Raw genomic sequence first — 25,083 nt, forward strand, 5'->3', positions numbered from 1 at the left:
CACAGCTCACGTGAAATTCTTCATTATACATTCCTGTCTGAGCTCATAACAAATATTCAGCACGTAAACGGTGCAGGCAACATTCTTGCTTACACATTCCGTCATATCGGAAGGCACCGCAATGCTCACTTCACGCCCCAGCAGCTTGCGGGTTTACAAGAGCAAGACGAACTCGTACAAGTTCTCCTGTCGTTTAATTCTCTATTCGAAGAAAGTGTAATTGCAGACCTCGGCCTACATATTGCCTGTGACGTAACTGTCGATTCTGGCCGTCAACATGCTTACGTGCCTCCACCACTACGGTGACTTCCGTTTGACCACTTTCACGAGCTTTCACATCCAGGCGTTCTCGCATAATAACGCGTCGCTGCGTACCATTTCATTTGGCCTGGAATGAACAGTGAGGTTTGCAACTGAGCACGCTTCTGTCTAGTTTGCAAACACTGCATACTTATACCCATTGGCAAAGTTCGCCGTTCGCGAAGCGCGTTTTGTCTTGATCCACGTAAATATAGTAGGACCCTTGCCGTCATCCAAGGAATTCCGCTATATTCCGACCATCGTCGGTGTTGCATTAATTCTCTAGAACAGATTGGTCAAATAGTGAAGTGACATGCTCAGTCAAATAAAGCTGATGGTTACACTTTGTCGTGGGTGTGGTCGGGCACCTTCGTGTCCAGTGACCGCCTCAAGCCGGCTTTCATCGAAAGCCCTCCACATGCATTGTCCTTCGTCAACTTTTCTATTTCCTGCCAAGTGTGAAGTTTACCTTCAAGTAGCTCACACCATCATTCAACTTCCCATCGCACTATACAGTGACACAACTGTGTTTCTAAGGGCAAGGGCCCTGTGACAGCACCCTTGGAGAGAGATGGACGAAGTTTCTCGAGCGGCAGCAAAAATAAAGCAGACTGGTCTTTACCCGGACAAGCGTTCGCGTTCTGTAAGCCTTGTCTTTACAGATGCTTGCCTTCAGCAGACCCCTTTGTAGGATAAGTAAGCACTTTTACGGGTGGTTACGCTTTAAACAAAAGCACGCTAGCAGCAGCAGCGGAGACCGACAAGCAGCGCGTTTTTTTATATCCCAGTAAACATTTCAGCGAATTTGCTGCTGCAGATTTCTGCTGCTGCTGCTCTTCCTTCCGGAACACGCTGGTATAGAATTGCTCGAAGCACGGGCACCTCTTACCGCAAATCACAATTGGAAATGTCCACCAGTAAATTCGGAGACGGACAAGTGTAATGATTTTAAGGATAACATTTCACCTAATACCTGAATCAACTTTGGTAATACTGTACAAGAATGCCAAGTTTGTAATGTATACAAGGGTTTCGTGAGAGTTGGTAGGTATGCTACTAGCCTTCAGAATTTGCAATATATTGCTTTATAAGAAAATAGTCTCGAATCTATTCTCGTCGCTCTGCGTTTTCATTCTCTATCATCCTTAAAAGCATGACATTCAAGAATGCACTTTTCTCAAAACTCTCATGCAGTAGGCTATTTTTTTGCAACCATCCACAGTATGCTTCGTATTGCGCAAGTGTCCTTACGATTGAGTGTCCGTAGTCCTTTTTATCATGACGGTGGTAGCGAGGTGGAGAATAACGAATGATTGGTGGCAGTATGTGACAGTATTTAAAACTTGCGTCGGAGTACGAGACGTGACCAATTGAGATAAACATTGAGGGCACGAATACAGACCTGCAATGAAGAGCAGAGAGAAAACGCGCGCAGCTGTTTTCAACAGAAAACACTGTCGGTACTTCGAGCTTCGCGCGATCATCAACTTCACTTAGAATCAAATTCAAGCACAGTTCAGCAATAGCACAAAGATACACAAAAGGAGATACATAAGACACATATAAATCACGATTTTAGCAGGTACATAGACGTTCCAGTGCCCTAGTGGAAACTTGTGAGGAAAAGAACAGACGTCCGTAAGGAATTCCACTCTTGCACTGTTCTAGAGAAAAAGATTTGTTTAAAACTGCTAGTTTTGGCAAAAACTGCAGCAAGTGCATGCCCATGAACATTACGAGTCCTTCTCACTGGAGGAGGCTTAATGCATTCGGGAATCTGGCGTTTATTTTTTCCTGGTAAGCTATTATAGAGAAATGTCAATCGAGCACTCATTCTGCGGGTTTTTAATATTTGCCGAATATAACCCTATCAGCTTTCCTATTGAAATTTTAAAGCTGCATAACGTCTTTCTTCGTGTGAAGGTCCCATACTGGGGAAGCGTATTCGACAAAGGACCTTACACGAGCATCATAAGCCAATTTCGTGTTGTGTGCTGGGGCAGCTTTGAGTATTCTTCGTAAAACCCACAGCTTTCGTAACGCAGCTGCACAAATATCAGTAATATCTGCTGGAAATTTGAACTTATTATCAAGTGTTCCACCAAAAGAAGCATATTTCACAACTTCCAAATTAGCACTGGAGTTAAGAAAATAAGCGAGGAACTTGGGAGATGTTGTTCTAAATATTCGTTGGAAGAGAGCTTTTTTTCACTATTCAACTCCATTCCCTATTAAGACACCGGTCATCAATTGCAAAAAATGCCTTTTGTACGCACCTGTCATCATATTCTGATGAAATTTGTTTAATACCACACAGTCGCCCGCGAATATTTTAACAGATACATCGTCAGGGACAGCCACAACTAAATCTTTCACATAAATTAGGAACAGTAGCGGGCCAAGCGGACATCCGTGCAGAACTCCTGAATGAACACCAAGCACACTAGAAAGTTTCCGAACAATTTCTACGTGTTGTCGTCCCTACAACACAATTAAATAATTTACAGACTCATCTTCAACAGGATATATCAGTTGTTCAGGAACCCTATGCTCTAAAGAATAAAATAATAGTTTACTTATTAAAGTCTAAAATAGTGAGTCACTCAGTTCTCCCAAAAACATCCATTATAAATAATGAAACAATCCCTTTATCCCCATTACTAACTATGCAAAACATAACAGCTTTAAGAATTAACTGGCAAGATGAGTTCATAAACATAATAAATTGTTGCGTCTCACCAAAAGATAACAGGGAACCCTAATTGTTAGAGAGGAGGAAATTTTAAAATAAAAAATACAGATAACATAATAATTCTAGGAGACCTTAATTCGAAAAACGTAGTATGGAGAGGCTTAATTTCTGAACCAAGAGGAGAGAAACATTTTGAATTCATTGTCAGAAACGAACTAAATATATTAAACAATGAAAATTCACTCCCTACATTCGAAACTAAGAATGGAAAAAGTTGGATTGCCTTATCTATTATCAATAAAACCATGCCAAATAAGATACAAAAATGGGAGGTTTTGGAAGAAAACTGCCTTAGTGACCATAGGCATCTCTAAATAAGAGCATTTAATAAACATACAGAACCAATAAAATGCCTAACTACGAAGGGAGAATATCAGGTACTAGAAAACCTCAAACGGGACACATGGTTCCAAGAAATAGTAGAAGAGGATATAGTACATCTTCCTCAGATAGAAATATTAATAAATACTTTCTATAGAAAAATTGAAAATTTAGTAAAAGAGCACACCAAAATAATAAAACCAAGAGATTCAATAGCAAAACTAGGGTGGAACTTAGAATTAAAAATAGAAAGGAAGAAAGTAAGAGCATTAGGAAGAAGGTATCACAAAGCAGAGAAGAACAACAAAGAATGTTTTAAAAAAGCATGCCTAGCAGCATTACAGGAGTACAACAATAACATAACCAAAGCAAAGGACAAGTCCCGGAAAGAATTGTGTTCTACTGTAAAAAACAAAAACTAATTTTCTCTTCTATACCAATTAGCAACAAATAAATTTAAGAACCGTGTAATAATTCCTATTATTGAAAAAGATGATGGTTTTCAAACAGAAACAGAACAAGAATCTGTTGAGTATTTACTAGGAAAATATACAACTTTAAAGAAAGTAATGAAAAAACACATGAAGATCCAAGCATACCAGATGAAATAGAAAACATCATGCATTCTCACCTGTTACTACTACAGAAGTGGATAGTGTCATTCAAAATCTTACAGAACGAATAGTCCCAGGACCTGACAATTTAACATCTATTATAGAAACACTCTTATTCACATAAACGTTTATTAATAAAAATTTTCAACAGTTGTATTAAATTTCAGTATTTGGCAAGCGATGTAAATTTTCAAAGGTCACTTTATTAACTAAAAATAAGAAAACAGATAAACCAGAAGAATCTTATCGCCGTTTTGCAATTAACTCAACATTCGGAGAAGTCATAAAAATTGATTATTAGAAGTTATCATTTCTTAGCGCTAAATGATTTATTAAAACGAAATGAATATGGATATAAACTTGGAACATCCGCAATTAATGCTCTACATATTAAAATAGAAGTCATAAACAAAGCAAAACTTGATAAATGACAGTCTCTCATAATTTCTTTGGACTTGAAAATGCATTCGGGAACATTAATAAAGAAGTAATCGTAAGGATTATGAAGAAGCAACAAATACGTACCTCTCATCACAATCATAGCTAACATTTTGACAGAAAGAATCATAATCTCTAAGTTTTCTCGAGATAACTTTAGCGAAACACTTAAAAGTGCTCGCCTCAAGGATCACCCCTCAGTACGACATTATGGAATCTTACTATTTCAGAACTTTTAAAATTAAAAATACCAAATAATGTCACCATACAAGCACTTGCAGACGATGTCACCTTAGCAGTCAACGGCATTAGTAGACCACACTTAGAAAGAATTGACAATGAAGCATTAAAGAAAATCTATCAATGGGCGAACAATAATTAATAAAGTTTTAACCCTAAGAAATGCCAGCCGATAGTACTAAGAAATAAATACATAGGCAAACCACGAGAACTAGAATTAGGCAATGATATTATAAAGAATAAAGAAGAGTTAAATATTCTAGGCCTGCTTTTTGACAAAGGGATATCCTTTATACCACATCCTAAAGAGTTCAAAAACAAAATCACTCTAGTGACAGCCAAAATTTCTCAATTTAGTAAAATAAATTGGGGAATCAAACCTTATCAATTAAGACAAATATATATAAGAGGCATAGAAATAATGGCTGTTTATGGTTGTAAAATATGCTACAAACAACATACTCACGAATAAGGAAACTAACATCTATACAGAGAACATTTTTTTTAAACATGCTAGGGTTTTAGCACAATGTCAAACATGTCTCTTCCAGTCATATGTAATGTCACACCTATACACTTAACAATAGAAAAGGAAAACGCTATATATGGTATCTTCCATAAAGATGTCATATCATACGGAAGGAAAGGTCGTGCAACAAATCATATACAGCGGATAAAAAAAATTTATGGCGTACACACCCTGCTGATAGAGTTTCACTAGATTACAGAACTGAACCAATGAGTGCAGAATATATTATATATGCGGATGGTTGAAAAGATGGTGAAAAGACTCGTGCAGTATTTATAGTTACCATGAAAGACGACAGACAGAATTCACGAGCAAAAACAATTTTCCCTTCCAGAACACTCTAGTAACTATGAAGGAGAGTACGACTTTATTAGAAGCATATTGCTACGGGGTAGTATTCCCTATGACGAAGAGCCGAGCAGGAAGAAGACGAAGACGGCGATTTGGAAGCTAGCGCGGGCATTTGCCTCTTGGTCAACTGCGGCGTATTGCCTTGTAAATATACTTGTAAATAGCTTGTCGTCGGTGTCTTCCTACGTAACAATATCAAACCAAAAAAAGTGAAATGATTTCCAAATTTTAACAAACAGTCAGTCTACTTTCCGTGGTCTAAAGAATCCACATAATAAAACCCATTCGTAAATAATATAAAAAACGACATAAAAATGATATCTAAATCATGAAATTACATTAACATACATAAAAGGACATTCGCGAATAATAGGTAACGAAATGGCGGATGAACTTGCCAAAACAGGGTGAAAATATGGCTTACAAACAGCAACACCAATCACAAAATCGTTTCTTAAATATTTATTATCTAACCAACGCAGGGAAACCGGAACGATTACTGGTAGTAGACTAACAAAACATATGCAGCAGAATGTATTGAGGATGTGGCAAGCATGCCTGCACATTTTCCAATAAATTATTACACTACACAAGCTTTCTCGGGCCATGGAAAATTTCCATATTATTTCTTCAGATATAAAATCTTAGAATGAAATCAATGTAAATGTGGCTCTGCTCTCAAAAATTTGGCCATTTTCTATCTGTATGTACCGAAACTAATGAAGAAATAAAAGAGCTTAGCGAAATTCAGAAAACTAACAAATTACCTAACAAACGGCAAATTATTAGGAATTCGCCAGCCATAAAAGTAATTGAAGAAATTAGAAGAGAAACTAACGATCACGCATATTCAAACAATATACAACTATAGTACAATCACAAAACAGAACCACTATTATAAAAAAAACTTACTAAAAGGTAGATCTATGTAAGCAAACAAGCTTTTATAAACATTTTTCAATCAAAAATTGTAGCACATCATTCTAACATTCTGATCATAAGGGATCCCTAATAACACCAACCAACCTCCCAGTTCTGATTAATAAAAAAATAAATGTAAGAATACCGCAAATAAGTACACCACTAAAAATAATTGCAAAGGAAGCCATTAATAAATAAATTTTATGTCACATTCAATATAATTATTAAATATGCGCACAGGCATATAATAATAAATGTATAAGGTAGTTTCACCAGAAACAATTTCGCTGTACAAGGTCATGTACATTGAGTGATTGCAAAAAAATGAAATAAAAAAAACTAAACAAGAAAATTCTTATCAAATTTTGACTAGAAGTGATCCCGCCAAATACTAAAAATCAGATAATACAAATAATCCCCTTGGAAAAAAATGGTATTCAAACTATTACTCATTAATACTGTTACGTAGGAAGACGCAGACGAAAAGCTATATACGTGTATATTTACAAGGGAATTCACCGCACTTGGCCAAGAGGCAGCAGCCCACGCTAGCCTCCAATCGTCGTCGTCATCTTCTCCCTGCTCGCCTCTTCGTCATTGTAAACACTGTTCCGTAGCACTACCCCCGGAGGCAAAAGCGCCATCCCGGGGCGACTAAAGGTCGGACTTGGAAGCAGTGTAGTAGGCCTTGAGCCTACTGACGTGCACGACATCACTAGATGCTAGAGTACGCAAGAGCAATCTCATACGTCACAGGCGTCAACTGGCGCACTATGCGCTAGGGCCCTGTGTATCGCGAAAGGAGCTTTTATGAAAGTGAGACGTGACGAGAGGGCGACCACAGGAGCACGAGCGCACCAGGCGAAAACTGCACGTCACGGTGGCGGGCGTTGCACTGACGCTGCTCAGTGGTTTGCGAGGCCGTCAGTCGAGCAGGAGCAAGCTGGACTTCGTGGTCGGTGAGGGCGATGGCGTCGCGCGCATACTCGCTTGTTGAGATAGCAGCAGGAGTAAGTGCTGTGTCATGGGGCAAGGTTGGTTCGCGACCGTACAGTAGTTAAAATGGAGAAAATCCGGCGGTGTTGTTCCGGGAACAATAGTACGCTAATGCGACGTAAGGAAGGGCAACGTCCCAGGCGTGGTGGTGCTTGGAAACGTATTTGGAGAGCATATCGGTAAGAGTACGGTTTAACCGCTGTGTCAGGCCATTGGTTTGAGGAAGGTATGAGGTAGTCAGCTTGTGTTGAGTGGAGCAGGAACGCACAATGTCGGCGATAACTTTCGAGAGTAAGTTACGACCACGTTCGGTAAGCAGCTGTCGCGGGGCGCCATGAAGTAAGATAATGTCACGCAAGAGAAAGACCGCGACGTCAGTGGCGCAACTCGTAGGGAGAGCCCATGTGATAGCATATCGGGTGGCGTAATCAGTTGCGATGGCTACCTATTTGTTTCCAGAGGATGACGTGGGAAAGGGACCAAGGAGGTCTAATCCAACACAAAAAACGGTTCCACATGGACGGTGATCGGCTGGAGAGGACCGGCAGGTAGCACCTGAGGTGTTTTCCGACGCTAGCAGGGATCACAGGCAAGCAACATAGCATCGGACGGAGCGAGCGAGACTAGGCCAATAAAAGCGGTGGCGGAAGCGGTCGTACGTGCGGCTTACCCCAAGATGTCCTGCAGTGGGTGCGTCATGCATCTCAAAGAGAACAGTGTGTCGTAGATGTTTTGGCACGACAAGAAGAAGATCAGATCCTTCAGGGAGAAAGTTCCTTCGGTACAGAATGCCGCCCTGAAGGACATATCGGCGAACGGATGCGATGGTAAGTGTAGATGAGTGCTCGCAGCGATAGGTCTCGGTACTGCTCACCGGCGATGTTAGCGAAGGCTGACACAGAGAAGATGCCGTTGGCAGTACCACTATTGGCGTCGTCAGGCTCGTCTACTGGGTAGCGAGACAGGCAGTCAGTGTCCTTATGTAGTCGGCCAGATTTGTAAGTGACAGTATGCGAATATTCTTGGAGGCGTAAGACCCAGCGACCAAGTCTTCCTGCAGGATTTTTCAGTGAGCATAACCAGCAACGTGCGTGATGGTCTGTGACAGCGGAAAAGGGTCGGCCATATAAGTATGGGTGGAACTTCGCAATGGCCCAAACTAGGGCCATACACTCACGCTCAGTGATAAAATAGTTGCGCTTTGAGGTTGAGAGGAGCCTGCTGGCGTAAGCGATAATACGGTCGTTACCACGCTGGTGTTGGGCAAGTCCTGTGCATTGTAGCAAGCACATGACGCCCCCTGAGGCATAATCTTCGTTCGCCGCCAGGCTCGGTGTCCGGCCAAGCTCGGCAGGCAATATTGGTCACCACACCGCAAAAACACCGACGAGCACGGCTGCTCGGCGGTCAGTCCTCGTTCAGCACCACCACACTGCGGAGCGTCCGTCTAACTGAGGGTGCCTCGAGGCCCCCCTTGTTCACGACCTCGGGTGTATCGTGACACTCGCGACGAAGATGGAATACTCGTGACACTGGCGAAGAGGATGGGAGTACCCACGGATCGTCCCACGCCGCCGCGAGCGGCGAAACACCGCCCCCCGTTGCTGCCGCCATGCCGCTGTACGGAAGGCTCGAGCCGTTCGAGGGAGATGGGTCCGCCTGGCAGGTTTACGAGGAGCAAGTCCACGTGTTCTTCCGGGAAAACGACACTACCGAGGCCAAACAGCGGGAAATGTTCCTGACCAGCTGTGGGGCCCGCGTCTTCAGCGTCCTATTCGATCTTCTCAAGGCAGCCACGCCGCACTTTAAGACGCTGGGTGAGCTGTTCGTCATACTGAGCTCGCATATACAACCCAGCACCGTCCACACTAATCCAACGTTTCCGGTTCAACAACCGGAACCACCAGGAAGGAGAGAACCTTGGGCAGTTCGCTGCTGCGCCACGAGGGTTAGCAAGTGCCTGCGTTTTCGGGGACCAGTTGGACTCGCTGCTCCGGGACTGTTACTTCTGCGGCATCAACAACCCCGCCACGCAGTACCGACTCCTGGAGCTTCCCGACCTCTCGCTGGACGGACGACGCCCTGAAGGCAGTGCTGGCAATGGAAGCTGCCGCCAAGGATGCCAACGAGATTTCCCGTGTGACTGGTTCGCCGTCGGTGAAAGCGGCGGTCAACGATTTGGCGACAAAGGGCAGTACCTGCGGTCGCTGTGGGGGTGCCCACTCCCCCTCACAGTGCCAGTTCTCTCAAGCACAATGGTTTACGCGAGGGAAAACTGGGCACCTGTCACTTGTATGCCGAAGGGGGAGGACGAACAGCAAGCAGCAGCCTGATTCAAGCCCAGGTACCACACAAGCCCGCGGCCAGGGTAGACGTCGCAAGCGTATGCGGCGGGGGCGTGCGGCAGCAGGCTCAAGTTCTCCACGGCCAGGCTCCACGTCCTCGCCGAGGACATGCCGATTTTCGACACATGGCACACAGGCTTTGAACCGTCTTCTCTGCCGCCGTACATGCTGACCGTCGAAATCTGCGGGCTCCCCATTTCCATGGAGCTGGACAGAGGGGCCAGCGTGTGAGTAATGGCCGGGAAACTCTTCAAGCCTACCTTCCTCGGCGTGTCCGTCGAGGCTTCGGGCGTGATGCTACGCAGCTACTCCGGGCAACTCTCCCAGGTCCAGGGTCAGGCACAGGTCAGCGTTCGCTTTGGCGACTGGGAGGCAACCCTTCCCCTTTAGTTAACGAAGGCGTCGTCGCCGACGTTGCTGGGCTGAAACTGGATTCATGCACTGTGCGTTCGTCTGCCAGAATACCAGGAGGCTAGCCTGCATGCGGTGCAAGACGCCCCCAGCCTCCTGACGAAGTTCAGGTCCCTCTTTCAGCCAGGGGTGGGCACATTTTGCAGCACGACGGCTGGCATCTATGTACCAAAGGGAGCCTGGTCATGTTTTTCAAGCCTCACCCACTGGCGTGCGCCCTGAAGGACGGGGTCACCCAGGAGCTGCAACGGTTACAGCGAGAGGGTACCCTGGTACCTGCCAAAACATCTGATTGGGCTGCTCCCATCGCACCAGTGCTCAAGCGAGACGGCAGTGTCAGGATCATCGGGGATTTCAAGGTTACCATCAACCCCGTCGCTACCGTCGAGAAATACCCGCTGGCCCGGATTGACGATATCTGGTCAGCGTTCTCCGGTGGACAGAAGTTTACCAACTTGACCTCAGAGATCATTACCAGCAGCTGGTGCTCCAGGATGCCTCCCGGAAGTATGTCACAACATCGACAACTTTGGGGCTCTTTCCCCGCCGGGGCGTCTGCGTCAGCAGGCGTTTGGTGTGTGGCGACACCACGGACCCGAGCACAGGAGGGTTGGACCCTCCCGCGTGTAGCCGAGCGCGGCTTAGCCGTGTCTGGGGAAAAGGGGATCCTGGGGATTGAGCCGATGCTGGGTGTTTGGACCTTTAAGGCCCCCCGGCGGAGGCAACACACCCCTTTGGCCTCTGCTTCACATAGACGGCACCCCCGGACTGACCCACCCGGGGGAAATCGGCAGTCGCCTTTTCCTGTCCTCCTCTCCAATCTTCGTCTTTCTCTCCCACTTTTCCATCTTTCCTGTCTTCTCTTCACTTCTAATTACTTCCGTATTTCCTGGCGGCAAGGGTTAACCGTGTGTATCTACCCATACTTGGGTACATATATTAGGTTATAGCGGCGTTGTATAGCTGACGTCTACAGGTATGTTCATAACCTCGTAACGTCCCCTTGTTGGGCTCGGTGGTGGGTGGCTACCATCGCCGCTGAATATTCTAAGAATACATGGCAAATGCATTCCCCTCCCTTGCAGATCGTCCTTACAAAAGAGGGCGCACCGAAGCAATCTTCGATTTCACTTTGAAAACCAACGCAGAAACGTTCCCACGCTACCATGTGATCCACAGTGAAGGATCTCTGCCAATGAAAAAACTATCCCCATTCCTAATAGCAAAATGCCTAGTAGAAAAAATCGGAAAACAATACAAAGCTTCAAAGATGTCAAGTGGGGACCTCCTCCTTGAACTCAAAACCAAAGATCAAGTTGAAAAGCTCGCTGATCTCACCTGTGTGAGAGACATCAAAGTCACAATCTCAGCACACCGTTCGCTTAACACAAGCAGGGGCGTAATATCAGAAGAAGATTTCTTAAACCTGAGTGATGAAGAACTCCTGGAAGGTCTCCAAGAACAGAAGGTAATCAAGGTTCAAAGAATAACTCTCCGAAGAAATAACCAGCAAATCCCGACCAAACACGTTATACTTACCTTTGGTACCAGTATTGTACCTACTACACTTGAAGCAGGCTATCTGAAGATCAACGTAAGACCATATATCCCAAACCCGAGGCTGTGTTTCAAGTGCAAGAGGTTCGGACATGCATCGCAGTCATGCAGAGGTAAATCAACATGTGCAAAGTGTAGCGCCAATGACCATCAGTCGGAGAACTGCAATGCTGCTCCACACTGTACAACCTGCAAAGCAGAGCATCCAGCATATTCAAGATCTTGCCCCTGCTGGAAGAAAGAGAAAGAGATAATTGCAATCACAGTGAAAGAAAAGATTTCCTTTTATGAAGCAAGAAAGAAACTAGCACACCTACCTCTAACAACCTACGCCAGTGCGGTGCGGCAGGGGACAGCACCGCAGTGGTCACAGGAGTCTTCAGGGACCGCAGTCAGTGGCCCAGTAGTAACTCCATCCGTCCCCTTGGTGGCAGCAGCCAGTGCTGCTCCATCATCATCATCACAGACGGGCCTGCAGACCCCGGTCCCACAGGGTCCCAGGCTAAATCGAACTCCCAGGCCTGAGACGCGCGTCTCAGCACCCGGTTCTCGATCATCCAGCGCCTCGGAGAAGGTTATGGATGTCGACACCAAACCTCCGGCGTCATCGACGCCAAAACATCAGCGCTCCCTGGAGCGCACTAAAAAAGACAAACTCACAATAACCACGCGAACAAAGGGACCGGTAACCTGAACGGTTACCGTTCTTCCAATAGTACATTCCCACTAACAAATGTCACCTGCAATTACTTAGTACATATATGTAAATTACCATTCTCATTCTGCCACTATGGCTTTTATCGTACATTGGAATTGTAGAGGACTGATTCGCAATCTAGGTGACATTAAAGACATTACAAAAACCTTTTCGCCAATCGCATTTTGCCTACAGGAAACAAACTTAGGCCCTAAACACAGTCAATTCCTTAGAGGCTTCACCGTTGTCCGAAGGGACCGCGAATGTTCCAGCCGTTTGTCAGGAGGAGTAGCAATAGTCGTGCAGGGCGGCACTCCTACCCGAAATGTCCCATTAAATACATCTCTAGAGGCCGTAGCTGTCACCATTCTATCCTACAAAACAATCACCATCTGCTCATTATACATTCCACCCCACACACATTTTACTATCAAAGACTTAGAAAATCTAAGAGATCAGTTACCAGAGCCATTTGTCTTGGTAGGAGATTTTAACGCTCATTGTACTCTTTGGGGCAGTGTCAAAACTGACCAAAGAGGGCAACTCGTTGAAGATTTTATTCTTTCAAACCATATCTGTCTTTTAAACTCAGGTGCGCCAACTTATTTCTCACCGACTTCTCGCACTTTTAGTTGTTTAGATTTAGCTTTTTGTTCACCCTCTCTTTTTACTGATTTTAAATGGGAAGCTCTCGACACGTCATAAGGTAGCGACCACTTACCCGCACTCATCAAACACCTATCACCACCACAAACCCTGGTAACTAGACCACGCCGATGGAAATTACAGCTCGCTGACTGGCAGGTTTTTATGCAGAACGCGAAACTGGAAAATATCTTTTCGCCAGAGCTCAGTATTGATGAACATAATAAAAAAATCACTGAACTCATAATCACAGCGGCAGAAAAGGCGATACCGCAGTCTTCCGGCATTGTGCGCAAAAAGCTAAATCCTTGGTGGACAAACGAATGTGCTAAAGCCAAAAAAGAACAAAATAAGGCCTGGGGAATCCTACGAAGGTACCCCAGTTATAACAATCTTCTAAATTTCAAACAGGCCAAAGCCAAAGCACGATATATTCGAAGAAATGCGGAAAAATTATCATGGCAAAAATACATATCTTCAATCAATAGTACAGTCACATCAAAACGAATGTGGGACCAGGTGAGGAAATTTAGAGGAGAGTACTCATCATACACTATACCACTACTTACATGTCCAGGCACACAAACAACACTACAGGACCAGGCCAACTTATTAGGTGAACACTTTCATAACATATCCAGCTCAGTAAACTATTCAAATACATTTTTAAAATATAAAGAATCGGCTGAGAAAGAGAGGCTGCCTACCACTGGGGCTTCAGCTGAAATGTACAATAAATCCCTCACGTTACACGAATTGAACAGAGTTCTCTCTGCTGGTAAAAAAACGGCAACAGGTCTTGACCGTGTGCACTACACAATGCTGGCACACCTATCCCAAGCGTCGGTAGGGGCACTTATGAAATTTTTCAATAAAATATGGGAGTCTGGGGTAATGCCCACAGATTGGAAAAGAGCGGTAGTAGTGCCTTTTCTAAAACCTGGTAAACCAGCTACATCCCCCAGCAGCTATAGACCCATTGCACTAACAAGTTGTCTAGCCAAATCTTATGACAGCATTATAAACATAAGACTAACATTCATCCTAGAAACAAGAAACCTAATATGTAACGAAGAAGAGTAGCCGCCTGCGCCACAGCACCATCGCTACCGGCATGAGCTCGTGGTTGCAGTCTTTCGCCGAACGCTTGTGACAGCTACCCGTTCGCGCCCGTTGCTAATAAATCTCTTAGCAAGTGGTGGACGTGCTGGGTTTCGACCACCCTGGAACTTCGGAGTCGCACTCTACCCCCCATCATGCCCGACGACGCACGCACTCCTCCAGCTCCTCCAACGGCGCCGGCCACCTTGGTTTGTGCCGGTGCCTTGCGTCAGCGAGATCCCCCTATCTTCTCCGGCACAGATGACAAAGACGTTGAAGATTGGATCTCGTCTTATGAGCGAGTGAGTGCCCATAACCAGTGGGACGACGTTACCAAGTTAAGAAACGTCGCCGTTTATCTTACGGACGTTGCGAAACAATGGTTTCTCAACCATGAAGCCGACCTCACTTCGTGGTTGGTCTTCAAGACCAACTTTACCCAAGTTTTTGGTCGGCCTGCAGTAAGAAAGCTTCGTGCAGAACAACGTTTGCGCACACGTTCCCAAGAGACCGGAGAAAACTTCACGAGCTACATTGAGGACATTGTCGACCTTTGCAAACGGGTGAATGCGTCAATGTCAGAGGAGGAGAAGATCAAACTTATAATGAAGGGTATTCAGGACGACGCATTTCAAATGTTATTATCGAAGAGTCCTCACTCTGTCGCTGAAGTCATCGAATTGTGCCAGAGTTACGACGAGTTGCGCAGGCAACGGCTTCACACCCGACGTCCCACCCCCACTGCCGACTCTCTATCCAGCCTTGGGGTCGACGACTACAACCATGCTACTCTCTTCATAAAAATCTAGGAATTCGTTCGCGCAGAGGTCGCCCGCCAGCTATCGTTGATATCTTCTGTCCAGGAACCACCCCCTGCTTTGCATCCTACGATCCGCGACTTCATTCAAGAACAAGTCTCTCAAGCCGTTCCTCCAGCCGTTGAGCAGCCACCAGTCACAGCTCCTCTCACTTACGCTGAAGCAGTTTCCCGATCTCGTCCACAAGCGCCCCTGCCGCCCTCTATGCATCGACCACCGACATTTTTGCCGCCATCTATGCAGCTTCACGACCGCCGGCATTTTCCTCCTATGCCGCTGCCCGACCGACAGCCTTTTCCGAATCCTCAACCGCGACTCGGACCTTACCCCCACCAGTGGCGCACCTTCGATGACCGCCCAATATGTTTTGCTTGCGGTGGTGCTGGTCACGTGGCGCGCCACTGTCGTCGTGGCATGCCTCCTCTTCAGAACATCCGGCGGGCGCCACCTTTCCCCGCTCCGTTTTCCTCGTCGCCTTCCAGCCTTCCTACTTCTTCCTTTTCCCCTGACCGTCCAACCGCCTCTACTCGCCGCTCACCATCTCCCCGCCGTCGCTCGCTTTCTCCGATGCGGCGTCGTCCCGTGTCCACCGAGCAGGAAAACTGATGGCCGCAGTTCCCGAGGCACGAACTGCGTCCACGTCGCACTGCCCAAGTCCTCGTCCCTCTCCAGCCAACGTCATCGAAGTCTCTGTCGAAGGAATCGCCGTCCTGGCGCTTGTAGATACAGGAGCCGCCGTATCCGTAATTTCCGCCGAACTCTGCCGCACACTACGAAAGGTTTTGACGCCTCTCTCCGACTTCTCCCTTCGAACCGCGAACGCTCAAAATATAACGCCTCTCGCTGCCTGTACTGCTCGCGTCTTCATTCAAGGTCTACTGTATACCGTCGAATTCGTCGTGCTGCCCACTTGTTCCCATGACATCATATTAGGCTGGGACTTCCTTGCAAATAATAACGCCGTTATTGACTGTTGTCACGCCGAACTCGAACTTTCTGCACTTCCCGACGTCGAGCCTATCGACAACGACCCTTCCAGTGTTAAACTGTTTGTTTCCGAAGACAATTCCGTCCCTCCACGCTCTTCCCTGCTTGTGCCTGTGTCGTGCGCCGCTATTTCTGATGCCACTGTTTTCTTTACGCCCTCTGAGCTGTTCATTCGCCGCCGATGTTCTCCGCTGCCCTTTGCTCTCCTTACTCTTCGCAATGGCGTCACGAAAATGGTCGTCGACAATCCCACAGCCTGCCCTTTAGCTTTATCTCATGGTGAATGCCTAGGCCTTGTTCAACCAGTCGACACCTTTTGCATCTTTGATACTCCTGCCGTTTCTACTTCTGCGGGCCTTGGCGCACTTACTTGTGACTCTGCGGTTGATCAGTCACTCCTCGACGCTTTCCACTGCTCCATCGACGATGGCACGTCATCTTCAGAACGAAGCCAGCTTATTGCTCTCCTGCAGAGGTTCCGCGCTTCTTTCGACATCCATGCTTCCGGTTTGGGCCGCACATCGACCGTTTTTCACCAAATAGATACCGGCAGTCACGCACCTTTACGGCAGCTCCCTTACCGAGTTTCCGCCTCTGAGCGCCGTGTCATTGACCACCAGGTTGCTGACATGCTCAAGCGTGGCGTTGTGCAGCCTTCCAACAGTCCCTGGGCATCACCGGTCGTCCTCGTTAAGAAAAAGGATGGCTCTATTCGATTCTGCGTCGACTACCGACGTCTGAACAAGATAACGCGCAAGGACGTTTACCCGTTACCGCGCATCGACGACGCCCTCGACTGTTTGCAGGGAGCTGAATTCTTTTCTTCGCTGGATTTACGTTCCGGATACTGGCAAGTCCCCTTGGCACCATCTGATCGACCTAAAACAGCATTTGTGACACCTGACGGATTGTACGAATTCATCGTAATGCCTTTCGGCCTGTGCAATGCTCCCGCCACTTTTGAGAGAATGATGGATAATATTTTACGCGGCCTCAAATGGAACACATGTTTATGCTACCTGGATGACGTAGTTGTCTTTTCCGCTGATTTCCAAACCCATCTCAGCCGTCTCGAGCAAGTTCTCAAATGCCTTACTGTCGCGGGACTTCAACTTAACTTAAAAAAATGTCGTTTTGGTGCCCGAAAGCTCCCTATTCTTGGCCATGTTGTATCACGAGACGGCGTCCTTCCGGATCCAGCCAAGCTCCGCGCTGTCACCGACTTTCCGCAACCAAAGAAGTTAAAAGAGCTTCAAAGTTTTCTTGGTTTATGCTCATACTTCCGACGTTTCATTCGAAATTTCGCTTCCATAAGTGCACCCTTGACAGCCCTTCTAAGTGGCGACAAAGAACTTTCCGCTTGGTCGCCCGCCTGTGATGACGCCTTCACGAAATTACGCCGCCTGCTAACCTCGCCACCTATCCTCCGCCACTTCGATCCTGCAGCGCCCACAGAGGTCCACACCGATGCCAGCGGCATCGGACTTGGCGCCGTACTCGCACAACGAAAAGCGGGCTTTGATGAATATGTCGTTGCCTACGCGAGCCGAACTCTGACAAAGGCCGAGGCTAATTACTCTGTTACAGAGAAAGAGTGTTTAGCCATTATTTGGGCCCTTGGAAAATTCCGTCCTTATTTGTATGGTCACCCTTTCGATGTCATCACTGACCATCACGCCCTTTGTTGGCTCCCGCGTCCTCTACCGTTCCGGCCGCAAACACACGGACGCTGATGCCCTTTCTCGCTCACCGGTCTCCGCTGACTGCGCTTGCCTATCCGCCCTTGAGCCCACAGTTCCATCTCATGCACTGCGCAACATGCCGTCGGAGCAGCGCAAGGATCCCTGGATCAGTGCTCTCATCAGCATCCTTTCTGATCCATCCACCTCATCACCATCGCGCGCTCTTCGCCGCCAGGCTACCCACTTCTGCATTCGCGACGGCCTTCTTTATCGTCGTAATTACCTCTCTGACGGTCGCAAGTGGTTTCTCGTGATACCCCGCCATCTCTGTGACCTTATCTGCGACGCTTTCCACGCAGACCCTCAGTGCGCACATGCCGGCCTCTTCAAGACCTATGCTCGACTACGCATCCGATTTTATTGGCGAGGCATGTATAACTACGTCAGAAAGTTCATTCGCTCCTGCGCTCCGTGCCAACGCCGAAAATTACCTCCCGGACAAGTCTACCCGTCACAACCCCTTCCCTGCCCTCGTCGGCCTTTTGATCGTGTTGGCATAGACATCTACGGACCGCTACCCTCCACACCAGCAGGCAACCGCTGGATTATTGTTGCAGTGGATCACTTAACCCGCTATGCTGAAACAGCTGCTCTGCCGACTGCCACCGCCCGGCCCGCGACGTTGCCTCGTTTCTGTTACGCCATTTCGTTCTTCGCCACGGTGCCCCTCGCGAACTTCTGAGCGACAGAGGCCGCGCCTTTCTTTCCGATGCTTTGAAGGCACTACTCGACGAATGCCGAATCGTTCACCGCACCAGTACAGCGTACCATCCGCAAACTAACGGCATGACCGAGCGCTTCAACCGTACTCTTGGCGATATGCTCTCCATGTACGTCGCCTCTGATCATTCAAACTGGGACCAAGTTCTCCCTTTCGTGACGTATGCGTACAATACTGCGACCCAAGCAACTACTGGTTTTTCCCCTTACTTTCTCCTATACGGACGAGAACCTTCTACTACTCTCGATACTATTCTGTCATATACACCTGACGCGTCCGAAAGTACTCCGCTATCTGAAGCTGCTCGTCATGCTGAGGAATGCCGCCAGCTTGCCCGCTCTTTTTCCACCGAGGACCAGTGGCAGCAGCAATCCCGTCAACCTGCCGGCCGTTCTGCACCAACTTTTTTGCCTGGCTCTCTCGTATGGCTTCGGGTACCCGCTACTACACCCGGCCTCTCCTCAAAACTTGTCGCAAAGTACCTAGGACCCTACCGCGTTCTCGAGCAAACGTCCTCCGTCAATTACATCGTAGAGCCCCTCACGCCATCGACGGACCTACGCCATCGCGGCCGCGAACTTGTCCATGTCTCTCGCCTTAAGCCGTACTACGACCCAATAGTAGTCTCTTCGCCTTGAGCCGCCAGGATGGCGCCTTTTTCTGCGGAGGGCGATTGTAACGAAGAAGAGTAGCCGCCTGCGCCACAGCACCATCGCTACCGGCATGAGCTCGTGGTTGCAGTCTTTCGCCGAACGCTTGTGACAGCTACCCGTTCGCGCCCGTTGCTAATAAATCTCTTAGCAAATAGATAAACACCAGTGCGGATACCAAAAGGGCTGTTCCACCACTGACCATCTCGTGCGACTAGAGCATGAAATACGTGACGCGTTTCTTCACAAGCAATACTGCCTCGCGGTTTTCTTTGATTTTGAAAAGGCATATGATACCACATGGCGATACGGAATTTTGAGAGACCTGGCTGACATGGGAATTCGCGGAAGAATGCTAAGTTGTCTGAGCGATTTCATGTCAAACCGAACATTTCAAGTACGTCTCGGCACAATACTCTCGCGCACATTCACACAAGAAAATGGCGTTCCTCAAGGTTGCATTCTTAGCACGACGCTCTTCATAGTCAAAATGAACTCTGTAAATAAAGTCATCCCACCATCAGTTATGCACTCAATATATGTCGACGATTTGCAAATAGCTTGCCGCGCCTCAAACCTACCCACCTGCGAACGACAACTACAATTAACAATAAATAATCTTACACAATGGGCTGATAAAAATGGTTTCCGGTTCTCAACACACAAAACTGTCAGAGTTCTCTTTTCGCAGAAGCGAGGGTTACACTGCACTCCAGGTCTCACTTTACATGGTACAACGCTGCCCGTCAAAGAACACTATAAATTTCTAGGCGTAACTTTTGACACTAAACTGAACTTCCTGTCCCACATTAACGCAACTAAAATTAAAGCAAATAAAGCGCTAAATATCCTTAAGGTCTTATCACGTAAGCACTGGGGATCTGACCGAACATGTCTATTACGTATATACCGGTCCCTTGTACGTAGCATCCTCGACTACGGTAGTGTAGTTTATGGAGCAGCTAGGCAGTCCTACATTAAGCGACTTGATCCAGTTCACAATCTTGGCCTACGACTGGCGAGCGGTGCCTACAGGACATCACCTGTACAAAGTTTATACGTTGACGCTAATGAGCCTTCATTGCAGCACCGCAGAGCACAACTTACACTTTGCTATGTACTAAGAATTCGGTCATCACCACAACATATATGCTACAACATCGTAACACAGTGCCAATCACGAATACACTACACAAATAAACCAAACATGATTCGGCCACTCATCTTAAGACTCGAACAATATTGTCAGACCTATGATGTTCCTCCCGAAGCCCTGCAGGTTGCCGAAAGGCCAGCAAGATTGCCCCCGTGGTGCAATTTTACACAGCTGTGTGACTGGACGTTAACACATATAAAGAAAAAAGACATTCCACAAGAGCATATAATACAGGAGTTCCGAGCTATCCAAGAAAAATACAAAAATTACACAGAATTTTACACTGACGGCTCTAAAACACAAGAATACGTAGGTGTCGGGATCGTAACAAAAAATTGGGAAAATAGCATTCGCATAAATAATTTTTCTTCAGTCTTTACCGCCGAAGTTTATGCTATATGGATGGCAGGTAAGAAAATTACTTCCGACAAGCAGAAGAATGCTATCATTTATACCGACTCGTTAAGTGCCCTAAGAGCCCTTAACTTAAACTCCGCGGCTGATCCCCTGCTTGGCGATATCTTAAACATAGTATTTAACAAGAAATACGAAGGAACCATACGATTCTGCTGGGTCCCAAGCCATGTTGGGATAGCAGGGAATGAAGCTGCAGATAGAAGCGCATCCATGGCAGCGCACAAAAGCATCACACACATAACACTTCCATACAAAGACAGCATCAGAGCGGTTCGTAAGGCCCTTGCATCAAAATGGCAGCAAGACTGGAACTCATGCGTAAATAACAAGTTACATATAACTAAACCCCTGCTTCGCGAGTGGAAATCATGCACACACCAAGAACGGTTTTATGAGGTAATGTTATGTCGACTTCGAATTGGACACACGCATCTAACACACAACTTTTTACTTCGAAATGAAAGTCCACCAACATGCGAGAAATGTCACGAAACGCTCACAGTAACCCACATCATTATATCATGCCCACACACTGAAACACAGAGACAGAAACATTTCAAAAATCTGTATCACTTACATATACCTCTGCACCCTGCCTTAATATTGGGCGATGACCCACTAGTGCCATTCACTAACCTGTTAAAGTTTTTAGGTGAAACCGATTATCTACATCGACTTTAACCCTTTCGGCCCTGGTGTCCTCAAATGAGGACAAGACATTAAAGCCGTGGGTTGCGCGATAAACAGCAAACGAAACAAAAACAGAAACCCAAATAACTCAGCAGTCATCTCCATCGCCATGTACATCAGTTCTCGTGCGCTCGTGTTTGCCAAAGCACCGGCAAGAAACAACAAAGATGAAAGACGACAACGTCGAAGCTGAACCAAGTAAGTGCGTTTTCTTTTTTTTTACTTGTGAGGTTTTGTTACTGGCGGCTTGAGAATTTGGGAGAATGTTTCTAACTGCCTATAGAATATATAATTATTTTAAACATCTCGCACGTATGCGTAGTTGAGTCACCACATGGATAATATTGTGTGTACTCATTTGAGTACACGAGGGCTGAGTGGGTGCCGCGTATCGCATGTTGGGCTAGGGTGGCGCCTTGAAGTAAAGCGACTTCTGTTTATTTTTCAGGCGCCCAAAATGAAACCTTAGTACTTCTACTCAGTTCTACTTCTTCTCAAGTTTGCCCAACTTGATAATGGAAATTTATCAGATGTTGGGGAGAATGAAGAATATGACGAAGATGACGACTTCATTCCTGAAGAAACAGGAAGCGATGACTGCGTCCTCGAATCGTCGGAAACTTCTGGATAATCAGATGAAGAGCAACCGTGTAATGAAATGTCATGGTCCAGAAGAGCCTTTGACAAACCATCTGCTGATTTTAGTGGAGTTTTTGACGAAAATGAGCATTGTCTTGACGAGCTGCCACTTCGGTACGAATATTTTTCGCGCTACGCGCCAAACAACGTGTTTGTTGAGCTGGCTAACAAAACAAACTTGTATTTTGTGTTCAAAGAAGGAAAACCGGTCCAAACGAATGAAGAAGAAATAAGGAAACTAATTTCTCTACACTTGCTAATGGAAGTCGGTAAATACCCCCATCTGCACTTATGCTGGATGCCATCACTGAAAATGGCATATTGCCAGTAGCTCAAGTATTGGAAAATAGAGATACCAAACGAAACAACGGAAAATTGACGTCAGCAAGAAAGTGCCAGCAGCGCATCTGGCTCCACGCGCACACATCGTGTGAATTCAGGAGCTCTTTGTCTTCATTGACGGGTCGGCTTCTTCTGCTTCTAAAGCATCCCAGAATATGCAGGCGACACTGCAGCCTCAAGATTAGCAACTTTTACTGCATCGATGTATGTTTGTAACATGGAAAATAAACTGTTACAAAAGATCCACTTTTGTCTCTTCTACACCCACTGGGCCCTCATGTCCTCATTTGAGGACATGATCCCAGACATTACATGATACTAAACACAAACATTTTTTTCATAAATTTCGGTTTCTTATGCGGCAGAGAACCGAAATAACATGGTAGAAAAAATATCAGTGTGATAAAAAAAATTCAGGGCCGAAAGGGTTAAGGTAATACAGCTATAACTACCTTAACATTAGATCTTATACTGTCCTGTGACTGGCGCAGCATGGCCTTAGTCGCCTTTGCGCCATTAAACCCGAATTAACTAACTAACTTTGGCGCTCTTTCAGTACACGCGCTTACCGTTTGGCGTGGCCTCGGCCCCAGCCATATTCAAGAGGGAGATGGACAACCTCTTCAGGGGCATGGGGCACGTGGCAGTGTACTTGGACGACATCCTGGTTACTGGCAGCGATGACGGGGACCAGCTGCAGAACATGCACAACGTCCTGGCACGACGGCAGGACGCCTACCACAAGCTCAAGCTGGAAAATTGCGTTTTCCTAGTGCCCAGCGTTGAGTACTTGGGACATGTCATTTCCCAGGCAGGCCTAGCCCGGGCTCCCCTCAAAGTTGATGCTGTGCTCAGGGCACCTGAGTCCCAGAACAAGAAGGAGCTTCAGAGCTACCTCAGCCTCATCAACTTCTACAGAACTTTTCAGCCGACCCTGTCGCAGTATCTACAGCCGCTCCATGTTCTGCTTCGAGATGGTCAACAATGGGTCTGGAAGAAGGAGCAGGACCGGGCCTTCCAGTGCAGCAAGGAGCTAATCATCAAGGCTCCAGTGCTGGTGCACTTTGATCCTGCCAAGCCTGCTGTCCTTACTGTAGATGCGTAGCCCGTAGGGTGTGGAAGCCGTCCTGGCACACCGGGACAAAGATGGCCAGGAACGTCCTGTGTGGTTTGCATCTCGATGGCTTCATGCTGCACAGCAACATTACAGGCAGCTGGGAAAGGAAGGTTTGGTCATCATGTTCGCTGTCGAACGCTTCCACCAGCATCTGTGGGGCCGGAAGTTCGAGGCGGTCACGGGCCACAAGCCGCTGTTCGGGCTGCTGGGGCCTCATAAGGCAGTTCCTGTGCAGGCATCACTTCGAGTGGTACGCTGAGCCATGAGACTGGCAGCTTACAGTTATCAGCTTGTTTACCATCCGGGAAAGAACCTGGGATTGCTGATGCCCTGAGCCACCTGAGCCTACCAGAGATGCCTGATGCTGTTACAGAACTTGCTGAAGTGTTCATGCTGGAACACGCTAACCCGGAGGTGCTCTCCAAATCTGCGGTATCTCAAGTGACCAGCTAGAACCCAGTCCTGTCTCAGGTGGTCAAGGCGGTGTCCCGTGGAGAGGAATTGGTGCAGCAGGCCTACAGCCACAAAACCGCTAAGCTGAGCTTGCAGCAGGGCTGCTTACTGTACGTTGAGTTGCAGACAAGCTGCCAGGACTGCTGACCACTGACTGCAGACCAGGACTGCTGAAAGGCGTTCGAGGTGCGTAGCGAACGTTGGGGAGAATACTATAACGTCGTCCAAGTAGCACAGGCACGTGGACCACTTGAAACCGTGAAGAAGGGAGTTCATCATGCGTTGAAAAGCGGCAGGAGCGTTACATATACCGACCGGCATCACTTTGAATTGATAAAGGCCGTCTGGTGTTATAAAAGCAGTCTTCTCGCGGGCGAGATCGTCCACGGCAATCTGCCAGTAGCCGGAGCGAAGGTCAATAGAGGAGAAGTAGCGAGCACCGTGGAGGTAGTCAAGGGCATCATCAATCCGAGGTTGAGGATACACCTCCTTTTGGTAACCCGGTTAAGGTGACGATAATCCACGCAAAAGCGCCATGAGCCATGCCTCTTTCTTACTACTAGAACAGGTGACGCCCATCGACTACAGCACGGTTCAATAATGTTCTTGGCAAACATTTTGCGAATCTCTGCGTGAATAATTTGACGCTAAGCCGCTGACACTCGATACGGGCGGCGATAAATAGGAGGGGCATCGCCGATATTAATGCGATGTATAACAGCTGTAATTTGGGCCAAAGGACTATCGTTAAAGTAAAAAAATATCGTGGTAGGAAAACAGAACGCGGTAGCGCTCACGAGCGTGATTGGACAGCATATCGCGCGCAATCATTTTCTGTAAGTCGGCGATGGTACAAGTTGCTGACTGCGATGGTAGAGGAGGATCAGCTGAATTATGGTCTACTGCAATAGATGCTACTGAGTGCTCCTCGAATGAGCAAAGCTGGGCCAGAAGCATCCCGTGTGGCAGCACTTGTGTCGTCAAGCCAAAATTGACCACTGGCAGGTAGAATAAATTCGCCGTAATAGATAAAACTGTATGAGGTACTGTGATCCCGTTTGTAAGTAGGATGTCTCGCATAGGAGCCACGATGCAGTGACCGTCGGGCACTGGTGGGGATGACAGTAAGTCAA

At 47.0% G+C, this 25,083-nt stretch overlaps 1 protein-coding gene across 2 annotated transcripts in view; it reads right to left on the reverse strand.

Moving 5' to 3' along the window:
• The window catches only part of LOC135908027 (uncharacterized), a 183,162-nt gene that overhangs the window by 51,928 nt on the left and 106,151 nt on the right, over nucleotides 1-25,083 (reverse strand). For both annotated transcript variants that reach the window (XM_065439792.1, XM_065439793.1), the window contains exon 6: nucleotides 1,552-1,702. In XM_065439792.1, the coding sequence (XP_065295864.1) occupies nucleotides 1,552-1,702 (151 nt within the window). The remainder of the gene's footprint in view (nucleotides 1-1,551; nucleotides 1,703-25,083) is intronic.

Source organism: Dermacentor albipictus, chromosome 10, assembly GCF_038994185.2.
Source record: "Dermacentor albipictus isolate Rhodes 1998 colony chromosome 10, USDA_Dalb.pri_finalv2, whole genome shotgun sequence".
NCBI classification, from domain to species: domain Eukaryota; kingdom Metazoa; phylum Arthropoda; class Arachnida; order Ixodida; family Ixodidae; genus Dermacentor; species Dermacentor albipictus.